The sequence below is a fragment of the Helianthus annuus genome, chromosome 6 (genome assembly GCF_002127325.2).
Source record: "Helianthus annuus cultivar XRQ/B chromosome 6, HanXRQr2.0-SUNRISE, whole genome shotgun sequence".
Classification (NCBI taxonomy): Eukaryota; Viridiplantae; Streptophyta; class Magnoliopsida; order Asterales; family Asteraceae; genus Helianthus; species Helianthus annuus.
In genome coordinates this window covers 30,633,179-30,654,522 of record NC_035438.2, presented here as the reverse complement: position 1 = coordinate 30,654,522, position 21,344 = coordinate 30,633,179, and the positions used below count along the sequence as shown (strand labels likewise).

General features: G+C 39.2%; 2 protein-coding genes and 1 pseudogene across 7 annotated transcripts in view; 1 reads left to right on the top strand and 2 right to left on the bottom strand.

The window, feature by feature from the left end:
* Positions 1–6,704: 6,704 nt before the first annotated feature.
* LOC110903749 (ADP-ribosylation factor 2) overlaps positions 6,705–21,344 on the bottom strand; it is a 34,829-nt gene continuing 20,189 nt past the window's right edge. The window contains exons 1-7 of one of the 6 annotated variants that reach the window (XM_022149535.1): positions 9,317–9,421; positions 8,651–8,818; positions 8,409–8,479; positions 8,159–8,278; positions 7,891–8,009; positions 7,046–7,127; positions 6,705–6,963 (exon numbers count right to left, since the gene is read on the bottom strand). In XM_022149535.1, coding sequence (XP_022005227.1) covers positions 6,958–6,963; positions 7,046–7,127; positions 7,891–8,009; positions 8,159–8,278; positions 8,409–8,479; positions 8,651–8,798 — 546 coding nt within the window. In that variant the 5' untranslated portion in view covers positions 8,799–8,818; positions 9,317–9,421 and the 3' untranslated portion in view covers positions 6,705–6,957. Of the gene's footprint in view, positions 6,964–7,030; positions 7,128–7,890; positions 8,010–8,158; positions 8,279–8,408; positions 8,480–8,650; positions 8,819–9,259; positions 9,422–21,344 lie in introns of those variants that run through there. The other 5 variants (XM_022149537.2, XM_022149536.2, XM_035974476.1 and 2 more) reach the window with 5 other exon arrangements.
* LOC118479749 lies at positions 12,186–12,654 on the top strand (annotated as a pseudogene).
* Positions 18,172–19,977, bottom strand: LOC110907384. The gene has a single exon (XM_022152377.1). It carries the CDS (start codon positions 19,975–19,977, stop codon positions 18,172–18,174), a length of 1,806 nt encoding a protein of 601 aa, XP_022008069.1.

Below are 21,344 nucleotides of genomic sequence, written 5' to 3'. Positions count from 1 at the left end.
AAAAGAAAGTCTCAAAAATCGCCAAAATGGCCCTGCTATTAGTGGTTTGGCAAATATGGCTCAAAATTATAATATAAGAAAAGAACAATCATGGATATTTGATTGTGGAGCCACATACACCATGACTTATGATTTATCAGATTTTGCGACATCAACTACATTGAAAAGATCTTATATACACACAGCAAATGGAGGGAGAATGAATGTAAAAAATGGGGGAACTATTAAAATTTCACCGACACTTAGGCTTTCTAATTGTCTTTATGTTTCCTCTCTTTCACATAAACTCCTATCAATAAGTCATGTGACAAAGAAGTTTAATTGCTTAGTTCTTATACAACCCAACTTTTGTATCTTACAGGATATCAGGACGGGAGCGATCATAATCAGGTTTTGAGTTGGTAAATATGACATGCTTATTACATAGATCAATTCAAACACAATACGTTTAATGAATGGGTTAGTCTGAACACGGTCTGTAACAGGTTGACATAATAACACGTTTAAGGAACAATAAAGTTTTATACTTTGTTTTTATTTCAATTTTTCTTCCTACTATTTATTTCACGGAAATGGAATTAAAGAACAACATCTACATAAATAAATGATTTGAGTTAAATTAACTTGTTACTAAATTATCAAGTATTACTCATATCCATATCCGTAAAAGAACATTAATAGATCGATCCAATACACAACATGATTTGTATGTGTGTCCGAGTTAGGATCAGTGTTTTTCACACGGATAAGTTTATGAGTTGTGTTTGGGTTCATATTTTCAATTCGTTAACTCGTCAACTTGAAAAGATTGACACCCTCGATCTGAATGTTTATATTTTGTTTCTTTTTTCAAATTATATAAAAAGAAAGAAGTTTTGTTTGTATTCACAATGTCGAATTTACATTCACAATGTCGGAACGAGATTACTTACCTACACTAACTACCAAATAATACATGAAAAAACACACACATAAACTGTGGGAACTTTAAACCATCACGTTTGTCCAAAGAAATCGAGAGACGGATAGTGACGTAGCACATCACGTGTAGGTTGGCTTGTGTAATGGAGAACAACCACTGGGGTATTGTGCTACAAGAGGTTCTTGACTAAATTAAAGGGGAAATTTTATAAAGTTGCGATTAGACCGGAAATGTTATACGAAGCAGAATGTTGTGCCATCAAGAAGACATAAGTGCGCAAGCTGGAGGTAGCAGAAATGAGGATGCTGAGATAGATGTGTGAGCACACTAGGTTGGGCCGAATAACTACCAAATATTACATGAAAAAAACACACATAAACTGTGGGAACTTTAAACCACCCCGTTTGTCAAAAGAAATCGGGAGATGGATAGTGACGTACCACATCGCGTATAGGCTGGTAGGTGTAGATGGATAACATCCACTAGGGTATTGTGAGACAAGAGGTTCTTGACTAAATTAAAGGGAAACTTTTACAAAGTTGCGGTTAGACTGGCAATGTTATACGGAGTGGAATGTTGTGCCATCAAGAAGACACAAGTGCGCCAGCTGGAGGTAGCAGAAATGAGGATGTTGAGATAGATGTGTTGGCACACTAGGTTGGCCCGGATAAGAAAAGAGGTTTTTAAGGAAAGGTTAAGGGTGGCTACCATATCAGGTAAGATAAGAGGGGGTGTGGGGGGGGGGGGGTTGAGATGCTTTGGGCAAGTTAGGCGGAGACATATGACAAGTACGATTAGAACTAAGGAAACTCTCACTGTAGAGGGGATGAGGCGTAGAGACAAACCCAAAATAATTACGGATGAACGGATTAGGCATTTGCTTGATTTAACCTTTATGATGACATGGGTCCATGATATGAGTTCGTGAAGACGCAGCGTTAAGGTTAAGCATTTTTAGGAGTATGGATTAGGTTTGTAACAGATTACTTGCCTTAGGGGCTTAGCTTGTCATATTTTTTGGCGGCCTTTGCATGTTACCATTGTTTGTGTGTCTTAGGGCCGGCTCAGTGGGGAGTGAAATAAAGCAAGGGCTTTAGGCTCACTTCCTTAAGACCTCAAACCCTAAAAAAAATATGCGTAGGTTATTTTAGCTTTGAAATTGTTGACATTGAGGTTTATGATCTATACTTATTCATACACAAAGATAATATCTGAATAATAGAATCTAAAACATTTTTTTTTCCTTTTTTATTTAACGAAAAAGGCCACAATTTTATTATCTGCTTTGCGCCTTAAAATTTTGTAAAATTTTGAGCCGGCCCTGACGTCACTGTGTGTGTTACTTGTTCCTAGTATACAACTATTAGGGGGTGTTTGGGAGTACTTATAAAACTCCTTATTAAGTTTTTGGAAAAGTCAGTATGGAGTGACTTTTTGGAAAAGTCATTTTTCCCCTCACATACACCCTCATTGTCAAACATCATTTTGGAGCTTATGACTTTTCAAAAAACTAATAAGTTAATAAGTTGTTTCAAAAAGCTTAGCCAAGCTTTTAGTAGCTTACTAAGACAGTTTTTTAGCATTCTCTAGCTTTTTGCGTTGTATTTTTTTTAGCTATGTATGTTTTCAATTGAATTTGTATATACTTTTTTAATTGGAGGTATCACCAGAGGTAGTTTCTATATTTATTGAGATAGACATAAGATCTACTTATATTTAACCCCTCAGATCCTATCTATAATTTTGCTATATGTGAGAATTTGCTTCTTAGATCCTATCAATAACTTTGCTATATGTGATATTTTACTAGGTATGGTTGTTGGTTAAAACCACCCCTTTATGACTTCATTGTAATTTGCATGTTTCATATATTTTTAGGGACATATTTAGTTACCTTCAACTTTAGGGGGGGGGGGGGGGGTTGTTGTGCAAAATGTAATTTTTTTTTTTTTTTGTGTAGTTAAGATGGTTATTATATTATGCACCTAACAACTAGAAGTATTAGACCCGCTCCAAGCATCTAGATTAGTTGATTAAACCGGATTCTGGTGAGATATTTTTACTATTTAATTTGACAAAGTTATGCTATAACAGGTTGCATTAGGTATGAAAAGTAGTGTGCCACATTAAATTTGATACTTTATTACAATAGAAAGTTTTATGAAAAGGAAAGACATCAAAATATGGAGTGACAATGTGCTGAAACTTTTTCTTAGCAATAAATCAAGAATATAAATGGAAAAAATAATGCGTATTGCAACAGAAAAACGTTCTTATTTTTAAGCGCGTTTAAATATGAGTCTTGAGGCGGAGCTTGAATGAAAAATCACTCTCAAAATCCAAATCAGTGCGACCGGACTCTTAAAAATCCAATATTTTACACTACAATTTTTTTTTGTGGAAATTTTTGGTAATACTACGAGTGGAAAATCAGTAAGGGCCGGGGCACCCACGAGGCTATAAGAAGATCCGCCCATGCCTTCTTGTTTACAATCAAAACGCAAGGTTATAATATTCTTTATAAACCTAATAATATTGTCTAGAAAGGAATCGATTAGTTAGAATTTTAACTACCATGTGAGCATATTTTTCAAAGATTATCGGTCCCTCAATGGTTTCCGGAGTCTGGGGGCATCTAATTTGTACCATTCTTGAGACTTGGACTTTTCTTTTGACTATGTAATTTTTATTTCTTGATACATAATTCAACATGATGCTAGAATTTTCTTTTCATGTCTTATTATTATTTATTTATTAAATAGTGAAAATGTTGTTGATGCTTTTAGTTTAAGCAAATATTTTATGTAAATGAGATTCACACATAGCAACTAGATTGTTGAACATGTAAATCTAAAAGTTGCATTTCGACATAGTAAATGATGATCATAAAGATGAGGCTTACATAAAATAATTCGTCCTGCTTAGTTTTTTTAGAATATGTACATATATATTGCCGGATTTGAACTTTCAACCTTTGATTGTGAAGCACAACACTTAACCACCAGAATGTTCATTGGGGGCAAGTGATTATGTCTTTGTGCAGGTTAAAAGATGTGCTCATATGAAAGTTCGACAAATAAGTAATAATATAGACATCTGGCTATATGTTGATTGCATGTTATTCTTTTGCACAAATAAAAAATAAGTTGATACAAAAAAAAAAAAAAAAAAAAAAATTGTCACCCAACCCCTTTTATGAAGGATATGGTGAAGGCATAAATGATCCTAGATAAGATTATTAATGGAAAAAATAACGTGTATTGCAATTGGCATATAAGGTGGCCTACTAGTAATTATAGTACTCATTTTTGTAAAGCGATAAGAAGAGAGTATTAGCCAATGAGATATAGCTAAATTCGCATTAGAGGGAAGTGAAGATTTTGGTTTGAGGCTATAAATCACAAGTAGAGGGGGCAATCTTGACCCAAAGCCTTCCAACTGGGTCAATTTGGGTTACTTTTAAAATTATATGGGTTGGTTTGGGTAAGATATTTTAACTAAATGGGTCACAATGGATCACTTGAAATTCCATCTTGTTATTTTCGGGTCAAAGCGGGTCGACAACATTAAAGAAACGGGTCGATGTGGGTTAATGTCTTACAGAAACGGGGCAGGTTTCGGGTCGGGACGAGTTTCGTACCATTTCGACCCGTACCGTTTCGACGCGAACCGTTTCGAATTGAACCATTTCGACCTGTACCGTTTCGACGCGAACCGTTTCGACGTGAACCGTTTCTACCCATACCTTTTCGACCAGTACCGTTTCGAATCCCGTTTCGACCAGTACCGTTTCGAATCCCGTTTCGACCAGTACCGTTTCGAATCCCGTTTCGACCAGTACCATTTCGACCGGTACCGTTTCGAATCGAACCGTTTCGACGCGAACCGTTTCGACCAGTCCCGTTTCGAATCGAACCATTTCGACCCGTACCGTTTCGAATCAACCGTTTCGAAATGTACCGTTTCGAATCGAAACGTTTCGTCGCGAACCGTTTCGACGCGAACCGTTTCGACCCGTACCATTTCGACCAGTACCGTTTCGACCCGTACCGTTTCGAATCGAACCGTTTCGACGTGTACCGTTTCGACGCGAAGCGTTTCGAGCGTACCGCTTCGACGCGAATCGTTTCGACCAGTACCGTTTCGAATTGAACCGTTTCGACGCGAACCGTTTCGACGCGTACCGTTTCGACGTGTACCGTTTCGACGTGTACTGTTTCGACGTGAAGCGTTTCGAGCGTACCGTTTCGACGCGAATCGTTTCGACCCGTACCGTTTCGACCAGTAGTTTCGAATTGAACCGTTTCGACCCGAACAATTATGTTTTGCATATACATACATACACACACAGGATGCAATGCAACTGTACGCTTTCGTTTTCACCTTCTCTCAATTCATAATACAGAAACAAACACACTTAAGACATATGTCTGTATCTATAAAGAATCATATGTAATAATAAATGCAAAACTTGGTATTGTAATTGTAAAACGAGAACTATCAGATGACTGTAACATTTGGTATTTTGCACTTGAATAAATGCAAAACATAATTGTTGTGTTGTAAAAAAATAACATTTTTTTAACCGACCCGACCCGAAACCCGTTCTGACCCGAACCCGTTCCGACCCAAACCCGTTTCAACCCGAACCCGTTCCGACCCGAATCCGTTTTGACCCGAACCAAAACAACCCTTTTTTTAATTGACCCGTTTCGACCCGAACCCGTTTTGACCCGAACCCGTTTTGACCCATGACCCGACCCGACCCAACCCGACCCGTTTGCCAGGTCTAATCACAAGTTTAAATCCGATCTCAACCGGATTTTACCGCAGTGGGTCTTCGGGTGGCAGGTTTTCCTCTGAATTGGAGATGGTGGGTTTAGGCTACCCAGTGTTGTCTGCGGTAGCGGGCTTATGAGATCACCTTTAGCTATTGGGTTACCCTGAGTAGCCTGACTTTTATTCATTGGCCGTTAAAAAAAAGAGTAATAAAAAATTAGAAAAAGATCATGAATTATGACATGACGTATGATGGCTTTACTTCATCATAGAAGTTGTATTACCAATATAGAACATTCTTCTACAATTGGTTGGCTGATCGTGTTTAGGGAATTATTATCACATTAGGGGCTTCCGAGAAGTAACATGCATAACCAACTGAGCTAATGATATGAGTTGGTTGATTAAGGGATTTGCAACGACCAAGTCAGACACCGAGATGGCTTTAAACTCCATTCAAATCTCTAATGACAAGACACTGAGTTCACTTCTAATTAACGATTAGCAGCAGAACTAGGGGTGTGCAATGGGGGTGACCGAAATATCGAGACAATGACCGGACAGTGCAACGGTGGGGCAGTTTTGGTTCGGACCAGTTGGTTCAGCAAAAGACAAACTTGTAGGTATTTAAAAAACAAAGTGGAAACAAAGCGGATGTTCTTGTTTTAAAAGACACCGCCTGCAATATGGGATAAACATAAAGGACAAAACTTGTAATTTACTCTAATAAGAATTATCCAAATTTTTAGATGGTATGAAAAAGAAAATGGCTACATTAAGCAAATTACTTGAAAAGCATCATTATTGGAAGTATTCATAAGATAAAAGTATACAAACATCAATGTAAATAACCCAAGTTATTATCCAATATTCATTTTCTTATAACACGCATTCACCAACACATATGGAGCATCCGAGCTCATCATAGTCCGATTTTAGATTCTTGTGTGTAACATACACATGTGATAGATACACTCTTGATTGATACCACGGGTTAAGCAAGTCATCAACAACCGAATCAAGAAACTTGTAAATTGAAGAAACCGATACAATAAAAATGTTTTACCAAATATAAATGCAAAGCAAACTACATTAACTTCTAACAACCACAAAAACTTAACCTCTTACAACTTGAGAAATAATAACCACCTACCTAACACATACTTGCAATCCAAACAATGGTATATAAAATCCAAAATATCTTTTTTCAAACAAACCAGTAACAGAAACCGCCAAACATCCACCCTCATAACCAATCATGCCTGTAACAAAATGCCATACAATTAACACACTCGCAAAATAATTGAACCAACAAACATTTTTTAAGGTCTAACGGTTACTTGCCTTGTTAGCTATGTTGTTGGAAAGCCAATCCAGTCCCTCGTAAAGTCCCTCTCCAGATGTTGCACAGGTGCTCTGGATGTACCTGCATCGTTGAGTTTGTTTAGTATATTGAGCTTGCGCTTGGTTAGTAGATCAATATGAGTTACAACGGGTTTGGGTTTTGATAGTGTAGTTGAATTGACAAACACCCTCTATGATAACTAGTCCAATTTCATCATTCCCAAACCAAACACACCTTCAATTAGTTTTCTAGTATTATAATGACCAAGTACAATGGTTAGTTAGTTACAGAACATGATGTGATTATGATATAACTAGGGGAGGCAACTCTTGACACGACCTGGACCCGAACCTGGCACGAGAAAAAAAAAACAGGTTTGGGTCGATTAACATGACCAGTTTAAAAACGAGAGGTTCGGTTGGCCCGTATTAAAAGCAGGTCAGGTTCGGGTTGACTCGTACAAAAAATGGGTTGACCCATTAGCCCGTTTAAGTATTTAAAAAAAACCGTTTATATTTTTGTTTTTTTTCTGCTTTCCATTTACATGGTTAACTAGCAATGTCTTTGACACACCATATTAGTTACTTGTCACACTCATACTCACCATTAAACATGTTATCAATGACCCGCTTACAACCCAACAACACGCTTATAACTCGTCAACATGTATTGACTTATTCATGTGTGTGCGGGTTAGGGTTGAAATCTTTGACACAGATAATAATATGGGTCGGGTTTGGGTTCACATTTCACCCGCAACCCGACACGATTGACACCCCTAGATATAACTCAATTGAAATAACGGAAATAAAAATGGCATTGTTCCATATGGATAAAAATTTACCAGTGACGCTGTCGAAGAGAGTGGAGACCGAGCTTGTCAGTGATTTCAGCAGCATTCATTGCATTCGGAAGATCTTGTTTGTTAGCAAATACAAGGAGAACTGCATCTCTTAACTCATCCTGGCATAGATAAGTATATATATCATTCAAGTAATCATAAAAAAACACAGCAATATCAATTATGAAAACGAATAAAGTCAAGGTTTTACTTCATCTATGTCATTGATGAAAGGCAATAATAGAGTAAACTTTGAAAGATACAAACTTACCTCGTTCAACATCCTGTGCAATTCATCTCTTGCCTCAACAACTCGGTCCCTGTCGTTGCTATCAACCACAAAGATAAGACCTTGGGTGTTCTGGAAGTAATGCCTCCATAGTGGACGGATCTACATATAAAACACATTAGCATACACATATGTACTTCAGCAGTAACGAATACAAGAAATTTTATAACATCCAACCCAAAACAAATATGGGTTTGCAGCATTAAATATTCAAAAGTCTTAAATTATATACCTTGTCCTGACCCCCAACATCCCACACGGTGAAGCTAATGTTCTTGTACTCAACAGTCTCCACGTTAAAACCTGCAAAGAATAACCTCATTAGCTATAAAACGTCTAACTTAACTTATAGGTGATATCATACCAAGTTAATGAGTAACTAACCACTGCATATTTGTAACTCAAATGACCATTTGTAGCTAATATGCTAACCAAAACAAACTGAGACTGTTAGTCCGTTACAGAACCAATTACCTATGGTAGGGATCGTGGTCACAATCTCACCGAGCTTGAGCTTGTACAAAATGGTTGTCTTACCAGCTGCATCGAGACCCACCATCAATATACGCATCTCTTTCTTGGCAAAGAGCCGGCTAAAGAGTTTGGTGAATGTTAGCCCCATCCTCTTGCTACTGAGGATCCCTATAAACAACAAGTACAACACCACTTAATCAACACTTCAAGATCAAAAACATAGTTCAAACGGAATCTATAACACGATGCATCCGTAAAACCATAACTTATTATCAACAGAAGTCATCAATTAAGGTTGTGATAAGATCTACTACATAACCTTTTTTCTAAAACAAAAAGGTTCAAAATAGTAGATCCTCATTCAAATAATGTCATGATCGATAAATCAACTAACAATCACATCACAAACGGAATCTATAACACGATGCATCCGTAAAACGGAAGTTTATTCATATATAATCAATACATAATCAGATCGGATAACAAAATACATGAACTAAATCCCTAATTCCACCAACAGTTCCGTTAATAAGGCTAGAAAATCATACAGATGCATAAAAGACAGAGAATTATGATGCAATTAGCAAATAAGGTGATGATCTAACTTACAAAATGGTGAGATCTGCTGAGAGAAAAGAGAAATTAAAGATCTGGATCTGGAATTACCTGAGAAAAGGCTGTTGGAGAGGGATCAATGGATGGATTGGATGAGAAAAGAGGTGTGTGAAGTGAAATAATAAAGGGGCGAGAAAAGTGATAATGCATATGAGGTTAAATAACCCACCGGAGGATATATTCATTATTATTACTAGGTTATAACTCCGTGTAATACACGGGTTAAATAAATAAATTTTATATATTAAATAATAAAATAATGTATCTTTAAAAACATCATTTATTGCACAGGTTGAATAAATGTAATTTTATATACCAAATAACAAAAAAAAAACATTTTTTAAAATATGTGTATTACACGGTTTGATTAAAAGTAATTTTCTGTACTAAATAATAAAAAAAAATTATATATATCCTTAAAAAAACCCCGTGTATTGTACGAATTGAATAAATCTAATTTTATACATCAAATAATAAAAAAGTTATATCTTAAAAAACCTCATGTATTACATGGGTCGAGTAAATGTAATTTTGTATAATGAAAATAAAAATATTTAATATATTAACACAAAGTTTGGTTTTCGTGATAAAATAGATTATTCTGTTGTTGCAAAATTTGTTAACGAAGTCTCAATAAATTTAACCTTTATTTAAAACTCCGTAAATGTATAAATGATATATAATATTAGTTAATTTTATTTTAAGTTTCGTAAAATCTATTTGATACCAAACTAAACAAACTGAATTTGAAGTAAATTGATAAATATAAAAGTAATAATTAATTCAAATAAATAATAGAGTTAACTTCCATTTTGCTCCCTATGATTTGGTCATTTTAACGGTTTTGCCCCAATAGTTTAAAAATAGTCATTTTCCTCCCTGATTTTTCCAACTTATCGTCATTTTGCTCCCCGCCTCTAATTCCATCCAAAAAAATCCATCAAGTAGAAGGGCATTTTGGTAATTTTATAGATAAAAGGAAGGGCATGTAAGTCTTTTCACCTAAATAACCTATAACTTGTTTATTTACATGTATATAAGTAATTCTTTTCTGATCCCCCATCTTTCCAACCACTTTTTCTACCGGCCACCACCATCCACAACCATCTACCACCACCTGTAACTACCACCTGTCGACCACGACTACCGCGACTTTTAATTAAACGATTTAGTTGAGTTAGAGCCAGGGAGTAAACTACCGAAATACCCCTACTTTTAATTGAACGTTTTAACTGAGTTAGAGCTAGGGAGCACACTGGTGACAAACTCGAAAGATCAGGGAGGAAAATGAATATTTTCAAACTATTGGAGCAAAACCGATAAAATGACCAAACCACAGGGAGCAAAATGAAAGTTAACTCTAAATAATATTATAAATGACAAGAAGATTAAACTAAATAATAATTATCCATAAGATATTAAATTAAATAATATTTAGTAGGAAAGTTATCTATAATTAATTAAAAGAGATTAAACAAAAATAATAATTATCTATAAGAGATGCCCTAATATGATGACAAGTGTCCCTAAAGTGGTTTCTTTTATTATATAGTAAAAATTATTATTATTATTACTAGTGGAAACCCGCGTGCGTTGCGGCGCCAAAAACAAATTGTAATACGAAAAAAAATAGAAAATATTAAGGATAACATATAAAGATGCATAGGCAGGCTTGTCATATCGCATAGAAAAAAAAATGTAATCATTTGAGTACATTAAAGTTAAAGGGCGTATGAACGTGAGTTATAAAAATAAATAAATAAGTAAATATGCGGTGGAGTGGACATTTATGGCGTTGTTACAAGTGTAATCATACATATGAATGAAATGACATACTTACCCTTGGAGCATTAGAGTTTTGTTAAACTATTACCTGCCATATGAACAATATGTAAAATGAGGTTATTGCTGATTTGCTCTCCACATAAGTTGATTTCGCACTATATATTGTAGGAAACCCGAGCAATGCAGTAGGGACGATATATATTAAGTAGGTAGTTTTAATCTGGTGGTCAAGTCAAACTCAACCTTAACTTTTCTCTGTATGGTGTAGGTTGTGTTCACATATCTACAAACCTACAAAATGTAAGAAATAAACATGATATTAGAAGATATAACAGGAAATTGTATTCACATATTGCTTCTGTTTCATTTTGTGGGTCCCGGTAACAGGACCCACAATATGTTGGGTCGGCTTGGATAACGGGTCAAAACTGAATGGGTTTGATTGGGATAAATATTCTTAAATGTCTTATGACTAACCCATTGGAAGCATTCCAAACAACTTAAAAGTCATCTCAACTGAAGCAAATTAATTTTAGCTGAAAGGTGTACGGGTGAAAGTGGTTAAAAGTGCCAAGTCTATTGTTAATGCATATACCCTCCTGAAACACCAATTGGTGATTTCTTTATCCTGCAAAATGGATGTTTATAAATCAAAGGAAGCTCCAGGTTGTTGAACCCACATTCTATGGTCCAAACCTACACCTACAAGTCTAGATAAATATGATGATCTTTTATGGTTTACAATATTCCCAAAATAAAAAGTCACCCCTAGTTAACATTTTTTAAATAACTTTGATAACTCATCACTAAAAAACTCACGGCCCCCACCAATACCTTGCTTACCAATGGGACTAGCCGACCAGGTAAGTAACACGTAGTTTGCACAATCGGACCAGGTGAGTAAAACACAGCTTGCATTGGGCAGGTGTCCTTTAAGGGATTAAAGGCAGAAACATGTGAAAGCTGGATCCGAACCTGATACCTTCGCTAAAGAGAATCAAAAGCTTCCCTCTACGCCATCCCCTTAAATTTATCAACCACTTTATCCCGTGCCTAAATTGTACTGTTGGAGAGAAGTTCTGTATCGTTAACATTGTTAAACGTACCTTCCAGCTCACCTACAAGAGAACATACAATGGAATTGGCATACAGGGCGATCGGGTTCATTTTAGCAAGCATTAGTGTGACCATTTTCACCTATTAGTCTATTACACCTTTTGGGTGATTATATTGTTTAGTTATGCTTATTTTCTAAAATCGTTTTCTATATTTACTTCATTTTTATCTCCAAATTTCCAAGTTTGTGATGAACTAAATATTTTATGGCTGTTTCAGCCCTTTGTTGATGAGGACCACTTTGTACACAATTACTTCTTAGCTCAAGAATATGCAATCTTGCTACCTGTTTATGCTGGCGTTTGTCTTATTTGCTTCTTATCGGTCTTTATTGGATACGTGATGCTCAAATCCAAGAAGAAGAAAGCCTAATGCAATATCTGCACTAAATTTTGAGGTGTCATAGGATCAGTTTATTTTTCTGTTCAACACAGCGGTTTTTAATGTGAATTCTGAACAAGTTAACAGCATGTTTTACCATTGTACTTTGCATATGATAATTATTGGGATGTAATAAAAAAAGAGTTGACATTTATCATTTTGTTCATTGGATCTTTGTCTTGTCATGAAAATGCATTATATATTATTACAGTATAAGACCAAAATAGTACCCTGTTGTGATGAAATTAATTGTGCAGAAACCATCGGTGTCTACGTTTGTGGAGGAAACTGATTGCAGTCAGCTCGTCAGGTTTAAAATGTAGAATAGGGGAAAAACCCCTCATTCGATTAGGGGGACTAATGTGCTCGAAAAATGGGAGTCCATCTTTAAAACTGTTTTTGACTGGTTACGTCAAGGGTCAAAATTTCAAGCAATAATGACTTTTTTTTTTGTTAAATTTTAACGAGTTAAAGGAATTAATCATCAGAAACTGTGTTTATAACTTGCATATTGGGTACTTGTCTACTGAAAAAATATGTAATATCATGATTTTCACTTGATTTCTCTCATTAGACTCAAATAGATGTGACAAAATGCACAGGTGTAGGAAACAAGTCACAATCTAGCGGTCCGTGGAGTAAGATGGTGAAGGTAGCTTATGCGACAAAAAGTCAAGGTGTTAGTTTCATAAATATGATTCGTGGCACGACTGGGAATGGGTTGGATATTCGTTTTTGGCTGGATACATGGATTAATGATGAACCATTGAAAGACTTGTACCCGAATTTGTTCCGGCTTGAAAAAAATAAATGGTGCAAAGTCGCTGAAGACTCAAAAACCAGTTGATACGAGCTGGCCAGAGTATAGCTTCAGATGACCCGGCAAGAGACCTGCAAGATCACAAGAGACAAGCACACCGTTAGCCTCGTCACAGGGAGGGGGGCCTCTCTGTGACCAAGCTCGGGCGTGAGAATAAGTATTTGTGAGGAGGAAATAAGTCAGGGAGAGAGAGAGTAGCGATTACCCCTTGCTGGAAGCTTTGGCGGGGTATTTATAGCTTTTGGGTGTGCTGACGTGGCAAGTTAGTTAGGGTCGGACCAGTCGCTATCATGACGGTTATGGAGGTGGGGCCTAGTTAGTTACGTCGAACTGTCGTAGTGTCCGGTTCGTTTCGTGGTGTAAGGCCCGGTCCGATCTGTTTGTGGCGATGATTCGGTCCGGTTAGGGACGTATCCTCATCAAGTCCCCCTAGTTCGTAATGTTTGTTTAGCAAAAATATCGAACTATTTGTCGAAGTATTCTGGGGTCCATGGTCTTTTGCTTGGCGGTTGTTTGTTGATTTTAAAATTTTGAAATTGGGCGGTGATCTAAGATTGGTGACCGTCAGTCGTTTTAAATTTCCCGCCCGATGTGACGGTTGGTGCGCGTCAGCTATCATGACGTGTCGTCGTTTGACTGGGGCTTTGAGGCGGTTTCACATCCCTATAAAAGGGGAAAGGTAATCTTTCAATTTCACTTTATACCTTTTACCTTCTTCATCTTCCTCTTCTTTTTCTTCTTCATCTTTGTTTGGCGACAAAAACGATTCACTTGTTCAGGTTAGTAAGTTCCTTTTTCTATTATGGCGAATAAGAGCAATCTTTCTGGTTGTTTTAACGTCTTGACTCAAAAGGGGTTAGACTGGTATGTGGAGAGTTATGCGATTCCTAGATCGCTAAACCCTGTACTTCCGAAAAAAGATACGCCTATCTATCCTTTCGTCCCGGGGAAGATTGGGATTTATACTCGTTTTTTCGACTACTGTAACTGTCGTCTGCCCCTGACGAAGTTCTTGGTTGGGGTTTTACTTTTTCACGAGGTACACTTGACTCAAGTGAATCCTTTTGGCCTTGCCAAGATCAGTCACTTCGAGTTGGCTTGTCGTAGCTTAGGGTCCGAGCCGGATTTGGATGTGTTCCGGGCCTTCTACAAGTTGAACCGGTCCGGAAATTGGTATACTTTTGAGGTTAGGGATAAGAATTCTTGCTGCTATACATGGATCACCACGAGTATAAAGGACTGGAAGGATCACTTTTTTCTAGTTGACGACCGGTGCGTTCCGGAATTTATGGCGTGGAGGGTAAAGAAGTCAAAACTCCCGCCTCCTCTTCCTGAAGATTTTTCGTATAACAAGAAGCTGCACGCCGATTTTATAAAAGAGGCCGGACGTATACAAAAATATCCGGAACACATCCTCGTCATGGGTCGGATCAGTACGATGTGGGCCGAACCGGAGTGGTATCCTACCCTTCGGTGGAACAAAGAGGGTTAGTTGTATGGTGCTCCCTGTACATTTATGTGCTACTTATTTATCTTCGAACCCTTTTTTTTTTTTTGTTGGGTTGGTAGATATTACTTATCATTTGTCTTCTTGTGCAGTTATGGGTTTGAAAGAGGCGCTACGGTTGAAGTCCTTCGATTCGAAGGAGCTGGACGTTCGTGCTACCAAGACTCCGAAGGGTGATACCCCATACTTGCAACTTGTGCAGCAGAATCTTTATTCGATTCGCGAGCCGGAGGCTCCTGGTGGTTAAGGTGGTTCGGGTTCGGCCCCTATTGTATCGCCGGTTGCTCAGATTCAGGCGATGGTTACGGCGGATGATGCTGGGGGTCGGAAAGCTGGTTCGTCGATGACGAAGGGTTCTGGTTCTAAAATTATTATTGAGGATGAGGGGGTCCATCTCTCTGTTGGGGACACTGAGACGCGTGCTAGTGGTGAAAAAGGAGGTAATGATCGGAACGGAGATGGGGACGCCGGAGGGGATGGTGAAGATGAAGGTGAACAGCCTCAGATTATTTTGAAGAGAAAACGGGCTGCTCCCACCAAAACTGACCCAAAGGCCAGGCAGCCGAAAAGGACGAAGGCAGATTTCAAAACAATTACACTCGATGATGACGATCAAGTTACCGAATTTTCTACCGCCGGAGGTGTACTAGCAAACTTGGATGCTCATCTCCATGAGGGCCGCACCCCGCGGGATCATCCGCTGCAAACTCCTTTGAGCCCGTTGTCCTTTGGTGAGGGTGGTGTTAAGGTTGTTACGGACTTGCGCACATCCGACCCCAAGAAAATCGTGCCTTCTCCTTCGGGTAAGTTTACTACGGGAGTTGCGTCTAACGTGTCTAGGCCGAGCTCTTCGCCGTTTGATGGTGGGGACAGTGCTTCTTCCTCCCCTCTATGGTATGACACTGAGGCTGTGTTCTTGTCTCGGGAATTAGGTTCGGGCGGCATTGAGGACATGGATTCGGGTCGGGCATTGGAGAAGTATGTCCCGGAATGGTCATTGACGAACAAGGATCGGATTGTGGATGCTTTGTCGGCGAAAATGGCGTTATTCCATTTTGGTACTCCAGCGGAGCATTCTCATTATCGAAAGATGAGCGGCCCGGAGCTTGGAAATGCCCTTATGGTGAATCAGGCTCAGTCCAATTCGTTGGTGGTGGAAGTGTACAAGCGTTGGATTGAGTCGGAGTCGAATTGCAACAAGCTTCGACGCGAGGTTGCTAATTTGGAGAAAGAGGACAACGTTCGTTCGAAAACGAAGCAAGAACTGAACTCTCTTCGGGCTCAGGTTGATCGTTTAAAGGAGCAAAACTTAGAAGCCAAGGAGGTTAACAAGTCGTCCCAAGCTTCGGCTGCGGCCGCTTATGAGGCTCGAGATAAAGCTTTTCAAGATTTGGAGACTTTTAAGTCAAAATTTGCTGATTTGGAGAAAAAGTTAACCGGTGTAGAGATGAAGCATGCTGCCGAGCTGAAGGAAATGCAGGCATCTCATGATCAACTTCTGGCTGATTACCATCGCTTAGTTGATGGTATGTTCACAACCTTCTCTTCTCTTTTTTTATATATATTATTATCATTGATCCTTTTGAACGTCGTTTCTTTGTAGCTAAAGACGAAATAGAAAGAGCTCGTGACAGGGAGATCGAGTCGCACAAAACAACGATTGACGAAGCAAAAGGGATGTTGATTCGGTGCGAGCGTGACATGATTGAATCATACGCGCAATTGTCGGAGCTAAAACTTACCAAGCAATGGTTCTTGACAGATGGGGTTGCATGGGTTGTCAAACTGGTGCATCAAAGCCCTGAATTGGAGAAGGTGGTTGCTGACCTGGTCAACAGTGTTAACGCGGTTGGGGCAAATGAAGGGATAAAGCAGGGTTTTAAAGCTGCGCAGGATCTGGTTGGCTCTGCGGAAGAGGTTCCAGGTTATGATGCCGGGGCTCAGGGTGCCCTAGATGCTGCGGTGAAAGCTTTTGATGAGCTTAATATTTCCGTTCTTGACAAGGTAGTGGATTTGATAGACGAGCCCCTATCGGTTATTCAACAAAGAAGCAAACTTCCCATCGTTGGGGATGATGATGACATAGTTCAAGTTTGATGTTTTTCCTTGTAATCGTACAATATGTTCTGTCAGTATGTTTTGTTCGAAACAGTTTTAATCGTACCACAAGGAAGCATGACTAATTTTGTATTTAAGTCAGTTATTTTAATTTAGTTACTTAGCATTTGGTTTGCGTCCAAACCTTTGCCGTATACTTAAAAAGTTGCTTTTTAATTTGGCGATCGCACCGAATGAAGGTGCTTCGCCTGCTTAATAGATTTTTATTCTCTTTTGAACTATTTAAGCCTTCTCGATCGGCGCGAGGCATGGGTCATGGCCCGTTCGTGCAGATTCTGGAATTTTGTTCGAACTTATACATATGCTACCTTTATGCTTATAAAGATATAGATCGCTTTATTTACTGGTTCGGGGAAAAAACATCCCGATTACAAAGGAAATAAAAGGTTATCGGGGTAATACCCTCCCGATTTACATACTGAAATTTGGAAATACTAAAAGGTAAATTAGCGATCTTCTTCAGCCGCAGCTGGTTGTTTATATGAAACACTTTTTTAAGTGCACCCCATTCCATGTTCGAGGCACTGGGGTTCCGTCGAGCTTTTCCAGCACATACGAGCCCTTCTCACTGGCTTCCTTGACTCGGTATGGCCCTTCCCACTTTGGGGTTAGTTTGCCGGGGGTTTCGGCGCGACTTGCGTCGTTGTTTCGGAGCACATAGTCTCCAACTTTGAACTTGTAGATTTTAGCCCGAGCATTGTAATACTTTTCGATTTTCTTTTTATACCGGGCCTCTTTGATTGCCGCTATGTTTCGGCGTTCTTCCAACAAGTCAAGGTTGGACCGGAGTTCACGTTCGTTTTCTTCCCAATTCTTGCACCTTTGATTTGGGAGTCCGATCTCGGCCGGAATCACTGCTTCAGTACCGTAAGTCAGGCTAAACAGTGTTTCTCCGTTGCTGGTCTTGTGCAGTGTTCGGTGCGCCCACAGGACGTTTGGTAATTCGTCCGCCCAACCTTTTCCCTCCTGACCTAGCCTTCTTTTTATGCCGTCGACGATGCGTCGATTGATCTGTTCAACCTGCCCGTTGCCCTGGGGGTGGGCAACCGAGGAAAAAACTTGGTTGATTTTTAAATTTTCACACCATCGCTTGAAGGGATTTTCTGCAAACTGTTTTGCATTGTCACTTATGATGTAGAGCGGAAGACCAAATCGGCATACTATTTGTTCCCAGAAGAATCATGTTACATTATAGCCGGAAATGGTTGTAAACGGCCGAGCTTCTACCCACTTGGTGAAATAATCCACCGCGACCAACAGATATTGAGCGCTTCCGCTTGATCTCGGAAAAGGTCCGACGATATCAACGCCCCATTTTTGGAAGGGCCATGCGGCGGTTACTGGTATCATTTCGTTTTTAGCTCGGAGGCTGATTGGTGCGTGCCTTTGACATTCGTCACATTGTTGGAGCTCTTTAACGGCGCTTTCATGCATCCCGGGCCAGTAGTACCCTGCGTTTTTTACCTTTGTTACGATCATTTTGGGTCCGGCGTGGATACCACAGATGCCATAGTGTATTTCCCGGATGATATAACTAGCTTGCTCCGGGTCCAGACATTTTAGCAACGGTCCGAGAAAGGTCTTTCGGTACAAACCTCCTTCCTGCATCTGATACTGGAGGGAGTTGATCTGAATCTTTCTTGCTTCCGCTTTGTCGGTTGGCAGAACGTCATGCACCAGATAGTTAATTATCGGCGTCATCCATGTTTGTGGTGGAGCTTCGACCTGCATTACTTGCGGAGCTGCGATTGACGGTGCAGCTAAAACTTCCACTCTTACTTCTTTGGCTAGGTGACTGAATGATACCGATGCCAACTTGCTCAACGCATCCGCCTTTTTGTTTTTGCTACGGGGGATATGCTCGACCCTACATGCTTCGAACGAAGCCATTGCCTGCCTTACTTGTTCGAGATACTCGATCATGTTTGCTTCCCTCGCCTCGTATTCTCCATTTACCTGATTTGCTACGAGCAGCGAATCTACATGGGCTATAACATTCTTTGCTCCGACTCTCTGTGCTAGGCGTAGGCCAGCTAAGAGGGCTTCATACTCAGCCTCGTTGTTGGAACTCTTGAATTCTAGCCGGAGCGCATACGTTACGTCCGTTCCGTCGGGATCGGTGAGAATTAGGCCCGCTCCTGATCCTTCGGCACTAGAGGCACCGTCGGTATACAAGGACCATGGCTTCTCTGGAGCTTTATCTGCCTCTTCAATTCCTTTCTCCTCTGGTATTTCGACCAAAAAATCCGCTATCACTTGTCCTTTCAACGGACCTTTAGTTCGAAAGGTGATGTTGAATGCGCCCAACTCAATCGCCCATTTCGCCATTCGGCCTGAGACCTCGGGTCGTCGGAGAACGTGTTGGATTCTCTGGTCCGTTCGTACCTCAATTGGATGGGCCTGAAAGTATCGGCGAAGCCTTCTTGAAGCATGGACTAGGGCCAAGGCTAATTTTTCCAAGTTTGAATATCTTGTTTCGTAGTCTTTTAACGTTCGGCTTACATAATAAATGGGGATTTGTTTTCCAGTTCGGTGGGCAACTAATACCGCGCTAATGGCTCCGAACGATGCGGCTAAATATACCGTTAATACCTCATCTTCTTCTGGAACGGTGAGAGTTGGCAAGGTGCCCAAACATGTTTTAAGCTCTTCGAAAGCTCGTGCGGCCTCTCCCGTCCATTTAAACTCTGATCTAAAGCTCTTTCTGAGAACGTCCATGAATGGGAGCGATCGGTCTGCAGCTTTTGACAAAAACCGATGGAGAGCAGCCAATCGTCCATTTAAGGACTGAATTTCTTTAACCGATGTTGGGGGCTTCATTGTAAGAACAGCGTCAATCTTGTCAGGGTTGGCTCGTAAGCCTTTTGACCCGACCATGACTCCGAGAAACTTGCCTTCTTCTACCCCGAATGTACATTTTTTCGGATTTAATTTCATGTTGATGCTTCGGAGCCGAGTAAATGTTTCGAGTATGTCTTTTAGCATGGCGGCCTCATCATGACTTTTTATCACGATGTCATCGACGTACACTTCCACGTTTCGTTCGATCTGGTCCTTAAAAGTGTGGGGATATGGAAACCCGGGAAAGGAAAGGTTTGGATAAGAGTTTGAAAGAGGTTGAAAGTGATTGAAAACGATGAAAAACGAAAAAATTGAAAATTTTGAAAATTTTAAAGAATTTCATCGCCTTAAGTGAACTAAATGGATACGAAAACCGAATGTTTCGATCACTAATAGGTTCCTTGCCGGTAGTAAACTAGTTTAGATCCCTAGTCATGGTTGTCACTTTAAGTTTCATGAGAGTATTTCTGACAGATTTTTTTTAAAAAGAATAATTGAGAAGAGATGTCTAACTAGGGGTAACATGCTTTAGGAATTACACATGCTACGTGTCAGCAACCCATATTCCTTTTATTCGGCGAGATATTTGAGCCTACTTAGTGATAGTTGAATTTGCAATAAATGTTCAATTGATGAGTGTAGGCCATATGTTGCTTTGTGTTAGAACTTGTGTGGTTTGATACGTGCCGAGACTGTGCTTTAGCGTTTACACATAGATGATAAAGGCATTAGGATCCGTTCATTGTTCTATTTGTTGATTGTTTATCCACTCCACCTTAGTAAACCATGTTGAGCCTTTCACCTTTCGTTTGTTACACCTTGTTTGACCCTTTGATTACCAACCATGAATGACAATTGTGTGCTAGATATTTGTTGAAAAAAAATTGAAAAGAGAAAAAGAAAAAAAAAAGAGAGAGAAAAGAAAGAAAAAGAAAAAATCATTGTTAGATACGTGTTATATAAGTGGGTCGAAAATAACCCAAAGTGTTAGTAGTTATTGTGAATAAAGTTGTCATGGTTTGGTATATTCGTTGTATTCGCCATATAAATACAAAAAGCCAAAAATATTTCCTTACCTTTACCCTTAACCCAAAACCCAAAAGTCCTTTTGATATGTGTTTCGTTACTTGTTACAGTGGAGGTGTGATTGCTATACAAGCTTATGATTGCAAGGTATCATATTTGGTTTTGAGTGAAATATATACTAGCACATTACACGCTAGTCTTGATTAAACCGAGAGGAATGATTATTGTGAGGGGCGTGTGGCATGTGTGTAGTATCATAACCATGTTAGTTTTAGTTAGGCAAGTCTTAAACTGTTTTAAATGCGTATCATTTATCTGTCAGATTGTCAATCTCGATTGTGTCAGTCTATGGGACGGGTATGACTTGGGACCTTAACTTGTTAATTCGGTAAGGGATTTAATGGTGATTTGTTAATAAGGTGAGTAATGTTTGTAACAGTTGCTTGAGGACAATCAAAGTTAAGTGTGGGGATGTGATGGAGTGT